The sequence below is a fragment of the Echinococcus granulosus genome (assembly GCF_000524195.1).
Source record: "Echinococcus granulosus chromosome Unknown EG_S00002, whole genome shotgun sequence".
Classification (NCBI taxonomy): domain Eukaryota; kingdom Metazoa; phylum Platyhelminthes; class Cestoda; order Cyclophyllidea; family Taeniidae; genus Echinococcus; species Echinococcus granulosus.
Window position 1 is genome coordinate 962,151 of NW_020170382.1, and position 10,979 is coordinate 973,129.

Sequence of the window (10,979 nt, forward strand, 5' to 3'; positions counted from 1 at the left end):
AATTTATTGTCTTCTAATTTTTAAGCCTCCTGATATTTGTATCCACTCTCATTCGCCATTCTATTCTTCACTGAAATTAAGCACATCAAAAGCTTCCATTTCGTCACATTCCGAAATCTCGAGCTGTAGGGCAAAAGATGCTTGAATTTTTTACTCATAATTCAGGAGCTCTCAAGCGGAGCTGTTCTATTCACCCCAACTAATATGCCTTTGACAACCTGATAAAAATTGAAATGGACTAAAATCAAGAGGATCCACTATGCTAATTGACTCAAGTGCTAAAAGAGGGTGTGATCTGAAAATTTTGGCATCAAGGATTGTTTATGTATGCCTAGTGTGTCGAAAGCGGTGGCAATAAGCTTAATTATGGGCTTTCAACACAAATCTGTCTACCTCTTACGATTCTCTCCTGTCAATAACGACTTCGGCTACAACTAACCACAAATGTTTATTTTCTCCTCCTCAATCCAGCATTCAGTAGTGTGACACGCGTAATTATCCAAATTTCAATCAGCCCCTGCTTGAAATGATGGATGGATGAGTGAACAAATGAATGAATGTGTTGAAGGATTGTCGTGGGGGCACACGTATCCATGGTCACCTCCCTAATGTCTCCCTTGCTCCATCTTTCACCTCCTGTCCTGATTGACAAGAGGGAGTGAGAGAGGGATGGACAAATGAAAGGATGTCCACCACATACAAACAAACATAGTAAAAGAGGTGGTGATGGTGGTGGTGGGGGTGAAGATGGTGTAGGAATAAAGGGGTTGGTAGGTGCTAAATAGGGAGTAAATACATGCATACGTACAGAGACAAATCAGGAGGACAGCTTTAGAGTGAGCTGAATGGTAGAAAGGAAGGTAGAAATGACAGCTGTCCATCAGGAAGCGACAAGACGAATGGGCACACACAGTAGGCCTGAGCGGTATAGAGAGAGTAGGACAGGGCACATGTCTACTTCTCATGCATGAATAAGTCTGATTTGGGTTTGCATGAATTATAAACAAAATAGGCTGCTGTGTGGTCTAGACGTCCAGTTTTTCGAATATTCACTGCGCTGCTGTTAGAGCAATACTGATGCAATAGAATACAATTTAATTGAGCTTAAAAGTACTCGCTGTTAGTGCTTTTTAATGGTCGGGTGGACACTTGATGGTTTGCTGCTTCAAGTAATGTTTTCTTCCACCTGAAGGGTGAAAATTTACATGCGACTGCATCTCCACCAGTCACAGCGAGGTGTGAGGTGTCTGTCCAAGTCCTAATCGGTTCCTCCTCATGAATGATGTTTAGATAAAATTAATTAATGCAAGGAGTCAACTTATAGCATATTTTAACAAAAATTCCATTTTGGCGATATTTAGTTCTTTCGATAAATGGGGTTTGAAGCATTTGCTGGATTTCGGTTCGAGAAGAACGCGTAGAGGTGTATGTCAGAGCCTATCACAGAGTGAGAACGAGGTAGAGGGTGAGTGGGTGAGAATTATGTTCTCAAAAACGCAAGGATATGTCAGTCAAAGCAAGCTGTCTAACTTGGCAAGATATGGTGTGAGAGAATCACTAACCTATCTCGACATACCCGTCAAATTTAACTATCTACATGATGACAGCAAATTAATTATGACTATCATTAAACAGAGAGTTGAGCAGAGTCTATGACACAACACCCTCTGTATTCAACGCATTTGATGGTCAGATGAGTGTGATTTTTAGCTTGTTCTCAAATTTGATGAATAAGCTATGCGAAAAGACACGATGATACCGTGATACATACTCATTGAGACTAAATAAACCAGTTCCCTCGGAACCGGTGTAACCAAGGTGATAAGTGTCGGGTGTAAACAATGGGGTTGATAGGGGCATGTGCAAGCGATTATTTTAATAGTCCCACTTCCAACTCAAAACCATTGGGCATCTTTTTCATTTACAGCAGTGCGATTTCGCAGCAGTTCCACTTTTGGAGATGTAAGCAAAGAGAGACGACAAATCCCACGGTTTCACACCCCTAATGCTAATCGAGAGGTCGCTTTTATTAGTGCTTCCCATAATCAGGTCTGCAATTACCCGGAGCCGCAGCCATAGGAGTAATTAGATATTTAACGATAGTCAGAGATTGTGCAAACGCCTTTTACACACGCTAAATACTCCTCTATTCCCTAAAACAATGTTTTTAAAGTTAAACTCATTAGTACATTGAGTAAAGGTGGAAAAGTAGACAACGGTGCGTAAATTTGCCTACTTGAGAACAGCTAGTTTTATTAGTTTGTGCTTAATCTTATTATAAATGGATTTTAATCTCGTCGACTTCTTTGTGTTATTGGTTTATCAAGCAAAACATTCAAAAATCTATGCAAGCCCAGAGATTGTCGACGTACACAAGGGCATGGGAGGTCCCGGCTTGGCTCGGAGGCCCGGTACAGTCGCATAGCCTCAAAGTGTCCTGTTACCGAAACCGACGGCTAAACAAACAGTTAGCCTATTACAAAATGTGTGATTATTACCAGCTATTTCTCTCCGAAATTCATGCAAATTTAAATGACTGATCAGACTCCATTAAATCAGAAATTCACGAATAACCAGATATTTATATCCGGTAGTGATTTTGTTTTTAATTAACCTGTCGATTTGAAAAAAATTGTTGGGTTTTAGTTTAAAGAAAAGGAAAAATCGGCATATTGTCAGATCCCTTGGGATATCACTAGTAAAGTAGCGATTTCATTTGATTTGACTAACGATCCTCTACAAGCAGTCCTGCTTTGTATCCAAAATTTTTTTTTATTAAAATTCATTTGGCAAAAGATAACCTTCGTTTTTCAACATGAAATAAGAATGAAGATGCTCTTTGCAAATTGCTTAAGCATACATTTATGCGTTGACAGTGCGTCTAGACAGATTACAACTGTTTGAGATGGAATGCTTACATTACTTAGAATGGACTTAAATAGTTCAAAATACCGTCAAGTGATTAGGTGATCACTCTAAGCTCCGTCTCATTTTTCGTTAAGGTGCGAATGGAGCTGAATTCTGTGGCTGTCTTCAATGCATACAACTCGCTCCATCGCCTTGCTTATCCGGGTGGACTGGATGCATGGAATTGTTTATTTCAGTCTTGTTGAAAACTGTCTTGAATTAATTATACTTATTCTTAAAAATGTGGTATAAATGGGATATAATGAAGTAAATTTATTAATTTTTAGTGAGCTATTGCTCAAAATTGGCAATAAATACCGAAGGCATTCATAATCCTAAAGATTACTCTCCGCTAGCCAATAATTTTCAAATATGGATTGTTTGATCTACTTTGTTTAACTGGTGTGATCAAGTGGTTAGTTAGGATTGCATTCAAAATCACGTTTCTCTGTAAAAAGCATGAATTTGAATCTTTAAAATTAAGACACTCAATTAGCAGGTTGTTTACGCGTATAAATGATGCAAGCTCCAAAATCTCCCTGTTTGCAGTCAAATTTGCCACCTCTCTAATGATTTAGGATGAATTAAAAAAGTGAGGAAATCTAAATAGCCCATAGCAATTCAACAGCAATGAAGTCATCAAACACGCACATGTAGGAAGATTGGTCTGCGACGTGTTAATGACCTGCTTCTTTTTTCGTCCCCTCGAATAGCAGCTTACCACTACCACCGCCAGACAAAAAAAAATTAAAATTCACGTCTTGATAAGTCCACCCATCTGTCACATTACTGACACCTGCCTAGCCTACCACAATACAGTGCTGCACTAATATAGTTTGTGATGCGAAGAGACGAGTGAAAGTGATATGCCGCACTGGTGACAGGTCCTTCAAAGGATGCACACTCCACCCTCCATGGAGTTTTCGGCATTCCTATTAACAATTCGAATTTGGGGCACTCTGTATTTAATAGAGGAAGCTGTCTAATGGCTGAAATACAAGCCCGAACTCTGGAGAAGTTGAAAAGTTTTGTTTTGTCACTCCAACAGCTTAAATTATCGATTAAATAATTAGCTTACTTCGATCCACTTTACAACAGATGATGATTCACCGTCAATTCATATCACCTCAAACCGCAATATCACCTCGTGTAAATTACACCGAATATACCACTAATGATTTAAGCTGAGATAACCTGTTAAGTATATTTATTTACATTAGTCTTTTCTACTAATATGCACTCCTCTTAAAATGCAACGAACTAAAATCTTTTTTATTTGCTTGAATAAAAATAGGAGAAATTTCGAAAATTTTGAGGCTAAAAGACTACAGGATGTAAAATTAAGAAGTGGGAATTGCGCGAGAAGAGAGAAGCAGTATGTTAGAGCACAACGAAAGATGCGACAGCATCTTAAGGGGTTACATGTCATTTGAGTCAGTTCGTAACACTTTCAATTCCAATGGCTTATAAACCTATAAAAGAAAGTGAATATGGGGAAATGAGATTGACAGGACTAGAGCTTGGTTTGTAAAAGGTTGGGAAAGGATGCAGAGTTTCTACTGGAAACGACAACCAGCCATATTTCACACGAACACATCACTTTTTCACCTTGATGTAAGGCAGAGCTGACGTCCAAACTGCACTGCCATTTCTTCAACCGGGGTTAAGGAGGGCAGCAACACCTCACTACAAAGGTTCATATATTAGACCAAAGGGGGGAGAGAAAATGTAAAATCAAGATTAATGGGGCTGGCATCCAGGCAGGAGGGCGATGTTTGTAAGTGTGCGGCTTGATAGCGATTGCTGCCGCCGGTTTTCAAACACCATCTCTAGCCCTCTGCACCATACCCTTCCCATCACCCTCCTCCTACGCTACCTGTCAACTTGACCCATAAATCACACTCCATGACTGAGTGCGTTTTTGGACGTCAGCTCTTAGGTAAGGTGAAGGAGATGTCGCGGTTTGATGTGTAACTCGCACATCTTTAGCGTGTAACCAACTGCGGGTCGGATTCAACAGTCTGCTAATAGTAATTATGAATTTTTAATGCTAGAAATTAAAAATGCAAAAGACTCCTAATTATCTCCGAAACTCAACTTCTTCAAGGCTAAATATATATTCCTTTTAAAAGCGGTATGATAAACGCCCTCTTTTTTAAAAAATTAGGGTAGATGACACTATTATGATTTGAGGGTTTAACTTGAGAGCTGCGCAACTCGCTGAAAATCGTGGCTAGAACTATCAAACACACCGAACACTATTTATCAACAGGTGAGTCATCGAGCAATTTAGCTTTGCAACATTATATCGATTTTTGTCACTATTGATCAATTTTCAAAGCTAAACTAATTAAGTTTGTGGCAAGTGTAAATTAATCAGCTTTGGCTATTACACTTCAATGACTCCTTCAGTAAATCGTCTAAGGCAGAATTTCTTTGTTACCAAAGTCGAGCTTAGACTACTCACAATGGAAGACTGTTCCCTAGGTTAGATCAAATCACTTGCGGCACGTGAGAATGAGTAAACCTGGTTTATAATACTACAAATCATATGCCGCTCTGCTTTAATGCACGTCATATTCACTTAAATAGGTATTGTGGTCATGTCCCGAGAGCTCTCCATCACCAGAGTGGCAATAAAATGAGGTCAACATAATAGCTTACGGTCCGGATGGTGTGCTCAAGCGTTTTATCATCACCTGACTGTGATACTGGTCAAGTGGGAGGGTGCTTCGTACAGCACATTGCCATTTGGGACGCGGATGATAGAACATTCCATTTGGATGCCCAGTTGGTGATGATAATATTAATAATGCAAATATCAGAGGTTTGATTTTCAGAGTCGATTTTAAAGTTTATGTGTTACATGATAGTGCTTGAAATTGGGTCAGTGTTTAGTCAGGGAGGTGTCTTTTATCACAATGTTATTATTAATAATCACACATGATTGTGATGCAAATTGGCTGAATATCATGGGCGAAATACGGGTGACTAATCGGCCTAAATTCTGCAGACAATATCGCGTTACTGGCAGAATCGAGGACGCTTCAACAGAAGATGACAACCACGGCAGCGATACCGGAGGCATGTTTTTATTTAATTGAAGACTGTGGTAACATTAACAGCCTCCCTCTTCACTTTTAGCATGGATTTAAAAGTGGTGATCACAATATAGTTTTCCAAATCCGCTTTGGTCTAATATCACTCAATTTATAGTCATTATGCTGGAAGGTGTCGCGATTTCGATTACCCGTGTCTCGAAGACAAACAGTAACAAGGAGAAATAAAAATTGCTGTTCTTCTTGAGTAGGTACATTTAGTTTCTGCCACCATTGTAGCGTTCAAGTTGTCGCTGAGGGCATAATAGGGCACTTCAGTTTATAAGTTGGGTTAGGATAAAAGTACGGAAGAACTGGGAGACTAGCAGCCTAGTCAGCGTAAGCAGAGTCCATGCAAACCCACGGGCGAATGGGGTGTTTCACGCACTTACACGAAAATTTATTATCAAAATCCATTTTTTCGATTGAATAGAGACAACGGATGATTGAGAATTTCGCTATACCTAGCTAAGTAATCAAGTATAATTTTGTTAAATTCCCATAGAGCGTGTGATTATGTTTAGTTCTCCTCCCCTCTATCCATCAACATCGCAAAAATTTCAATCATCGAGGATGACAAACACTCGTTGTAGTGTGGTGTTAGTATCAGTTTTTCACAGACTTTTACACAGAAAGAACACACAGTTTTTTTATAAGCACACGTATATTATTAATGTTCTTGTAAAGTAGGCATTTTCTCAGGCTCCTCCTCATTGCACAACTGCGCAAACGCCTGCTAGCAGTGAAGGTCGTGCTCAGAGGAATTAAATTGGCATTTGCGCCTTCAGTCAGTCAAACTTGGGTGGTTCGCGCCTAAGAAACATACTTACTCTCAAAAGCAAACGCCATACAAGAGAACTACCTATGGGCGATGGCCGATGAACTGCCATGGGAAGAGTGAGGCTGTGAAATAAAAGAATGCGCCAAAAGCAGTGGGCTGGCGTCACAAGTTTGTAGACAAACCGACGATGACATGACTTTACTGCGGGGTCATAAAATTTAAACGAAACTTAAGTCCTTTTTAGTCGTAAACCGTTTGTCTTTTCACTCGACCACAGCAGAAAGTTCCATGGAGAGCAGTGACTTTTACTATCGATCAAGCTCATTGATTGGCTACGCACATCTCAATCGATAAGGCAGACTGCAGTTAAAATCGATACTCCCCCTTGTTCCTTTAGTCCCGAGAGATCCCAACTTTTTCCAGCCCTTATTTTTAATAAACATGGTTTTGTTCAGCTGTCTTGGAAGAAAGCTAACCAGGCACATGTCCAAGTCCCATTGGGTTTAAAATTTGATAGAATTTGCGTTTGCTTTTATGATCGCTCAACTTCGTGGGTGGGATACTTTTCAGGCTTCTTTTCAAAGACATTTCCTGTGCCACACTAGAGGAATAATACTTTGCTTTTCTGGAGTATTCCCCCAATGCCATATCGCAAGTGTTATATGATGAGTTTACTTACCATTCAAGTTTGGAACTTAGGGAGTACTGACCCCAAATGAATATGTGAGCAGCAGATTAAAACAGTCACGATATGATGGTTCCTAGTTTGCCCTGTCTAAGTAATCGTTGCAGATATATTTCACGTAACATCACAAAGTATGGACACACTTCAGGAGTGAGGTAGAAAATTTTGAAAAGTATTAAATAAAAATGCTTCCTGATATAAGAAGTGGATCAGATTCCTACTCGGTGAGCCAAAAGTATATTTTTTGTTAAAATTTTAATTTTATTTATTAATCTCGCACCTTTGATAAGATGCTTGAGGAAGAACTACGTGATAGCTAAAGGTAAGTCCTCTTTGTACCATATTTTTGCAAATCATCTCCATTCTCGCTCGTATCTGGTTGTAGATGCAAGAAAGCATTTGCCCTTTTAACATAACACTGTGCACTTTGAATGAAAATTAGTGTCCTGAAATGTTCCACAAACAGACTTTTACAGTATTTATGGAAAAATAACAGCATTTGTAAGGTATTTAAACAAATTACACAAAAGTAAATACACTTTTAATAGTAAAAATTTTTCATCATAATTTTCATACCGAATCATCAAGCTCATCTGTCCTCAACTATTTAAGACTTTCCTTGAATTCAAGGATGATCTGAACCTAAATAATCTTTTTCTTGTGATTCAATCCCTATTAAAGTTGCATTTCTAGCTATTGGAGTAATTCAATCATCTAGAGCAGCTTCCATCCAGAAGCTGCTTACATTCCGCTAGGTTGTGTTTGAAACAGCAAACCGCGCGGGAAACTGAGCGGTGTTTGTCCTTAAAGGGAAATCGCGATTTTGCAACCTAATTTGGGGCGAATGATAAGCCCAAAGTGTGTTAGCCTTCCCTGGGATATTTGATTTGATCTGCCCCTTGTAGGTAGGTAATCAACAAACCATGTGAACTATGCCGAGTTGCTTCGTGTGAGTATCGTCCCGAATTCGACACCGGCGTGAACGAGGTCACACATTTTTCACCACAATGCAAATATCATTAACGCCGAGTGTGGTGCCAATGCCGAATAGGCTAATTTGTGTGAAGAATCGGATGCTCCCACTGACACAAAACGCGCAATTTTAATGTCCTCAGCACCTCCGCATACCTCGCTGCCACTGCTGCAGGCGGAGCACAATGACCGGGTCAGTTAAAAATTGGTACTTCCTTCCACTCGATCAGTCACTCATGCACGCAGCCGAATGGTACATTGTCACGTGGACACTGCAGAGGGATCGGGTTTTCGTTCATCCTAGCGCGTAGTGGAGATGACTCCGGCAATGCCCGAATTTCACATGGCACTGCCAGGCAGCGGTTCGAAGCAGTTATCGCGTATCACCAGAATCTGAGCCATGAGAAAATCGCTGGCATGTGGGGGAAATTGAGTCCGGAAAAATGATACGCTCTGTCATTTCTTCTCACGATATGCCTGCCTAATCAGTGTTTAATCACCGCAAACTCGCACCTTTAATAGGCGTGCTCAAACCTCAACTGGGAATCCTGCACCCACCTCGTTAGCTATTGCTCGTCGCTTTCGTGAAATTAACACCTTCCAATTAATAAATACATAAAATGAGTCTTCTTGTGATTTAATTTCATTTCGAAAAATTGGTTCCGGTGTCCCCTTGAAGGTGATCAATCAACTCATACTGCTTCCTGCAAAAGCAAGTCAAGAGCTGTTCACACAAGTACGAGCAGAAATTGCCTCTTCGGCCTTCCGTAACGTTCCCATTTTGAGTGTTCCTCAAAGGCATGGCTCTAAGAATTTGGGGATTTAGAGTTTCTTCAATCCGCTGAAGCAAGGACATGACGCAGATAGTTCAAAAACCCACTTTTTAACATGCCTGCTCTGCGGCGGTGCTGCGTGCATTGGCATGGCAGAAAATCTGGGTCAGATGACTCGAAAAAAGCCGAGGGGAGACGACCACCACATGGTGACGCATCAAAGCAAAGGCCGCCAAATTTTGGGCTAATGGTGGCTTGACAATGATCACTCCCCTCCTCCTTCGGCTACACGCCTCTTTTAAAGCCCGATTGGGCAATTGCGGCAGCTACTGATTACCGAACCCGGCCTACTCGTGGAAGGACGGAAACCGGGCGCTTCCTATCGGTGGTTGGCGAGACTAAAAAATCCAAACAGCATACAAGTAGCAGCTTCGATGCGGCGGGTGGTTTGTTCTTATTAGATCAACAGCTAAGCCGTATTGATTTTTCATTCTCAAATTATTGATTTTATTTTACTGGGATGACAGATGGAGGGCATACCAGTCGGTCCTATCCCAGTGTAAACAATCCTATTTAAGTAGGATCCATGTATTGGAAAACATGACTAAATAATTAATTGTACTTTTTATTTCCTAAAAAAATAAATTCTACAAAAGTCGTTGGGAATGGTTGCCCTCGATTTTGAGGGCGAGAATGTTAAGGCAAAGATTATTTTATTTCAAGGTCAGAAGTCATCTCCACTAAATTGTTTCTCAGGGACAATTTTGATAAACACACTTTCAGTGTCATTTAATCTCGGTTGGAATAACAAACGGAGTAGAAAGTGGAACGCCCTTAGCTGTTTGTTTTTGATCTTGTTCCCTTTAACTGGAAAGTCCTCGTACCCTCTTATTCTTGTATATGCCTTAAATTTAACCTAATCAAGGAATAATGCATGTTGGTGTAACTGTTAGAGCATCCGAGAGTAGGAGAGTCCTTATTCGTCGCTGTGTTGAATGATTTACGCCAACACATCTTTATGTTCTGTCACTACAAACGTGATGGATTCCGGATCCAATTTGTTGTGCGAAAATCTCGGTGGATGAGTAACTACAACATCATCATACATTAGGGCCTACGAAATTGGGAGTACTGAGCTATAAAACCACATTAATAATACTTAGTAGGGTCCATTAGAGTCATGAAAATTTAGCTGAGAAAATTTTGCATCTGTTGGGGATTATCAAAAAGAAAAAGATACATCACTCATCTGGAGTGAAATCGAAGACATTTTATTCATAGTCCTTTTCAAAGTAATCATTGAGGTGGTGTTACAAAGATCCTTTCTTGGTAGAAGTGGTGGAGTCGATCCATGCCTCGTCATTAAAGGGGTTCAAGCTTTTCTAATCAACAAAAATACACTACCGGTTTTTTCTTAAGAAAATTTTTAGCTAGTTTTCAGAGCTATCTACAAAGAAGTATCTTTCACCGGTGAAGGCTCAGTCGATTTTAAGACCATTGCTATCCAGTTGTCTACATTCATCAGCTGAATTGACTATCGCATACCATGAGGTCGTGTTTTCTCAAGGTGGAGTAGTCGTGATTGTAACTACCAGGGATGTTAAGTTGGTCATAATTTATGCCATCCAGCTGAATGGCATAGCTTGTAATAGGATCAATCTGGCAACTGGGATCGCTGACATCACCCTGGCCACCCGAACGCCTTTGAAGTTGGTACGTGTGCGCCCAAATCAAACGTCTGTGTTCGTAGGAATAGAAGACAG

The 10,979-nt window shown here is 40.3% G+C and overlaps 1 protein-coding gene across 1 annotated transcript in view; it reads left to right on the forward strand. All coding sequences in view use genetic code 11, as the record gives it.

Annotated features, from left to right (window-relative positions):
- Nucleotides 1–3,081: 3,081 nt before the first annotated feature.
- EGR_00487 (hypothetical protein) overlaps nucleotides 3,082–10,979 on the forward strand; it is a gene marked incomplete at both ends in the record, with an annotated part of 10,638 nt that continues 2,740 nt past the window's right edge. Inside the window, 7 exons of the mRNA XM_024489736.1 lie at nucleotides 3,082–3,153; nucleotides 3,264–3,406; nucleotides 3,981–4,056; nucleotides 4,128–4,254; nucleotides 5,699–5,734; nucleotides 6,511–6,691; nucleotides 7,938–8,000. Of these exons, the coding sequence (XP_024355733.1) occupies nucleotides 3,082–3,153; nucleotides 3,264–3,406; nucleotides 3,981–4,056; nucleotides 4,128–4,254; nucleotides 5,699–5,734; nucleotides 6,511–6,691; nucleotides 7,938–8,000 (698 nt within the window). The remainder of the gene's footprint in view (nucleotides 3,154–3,263; nucleotides 3,407–3,980; nucleotides 4,057–4,127; nucleotides 4,255–5,698; nucleotides 5,735–6,510; nucleotides 6,692–7,937; nucleotides 8,001–10,979) is intronic.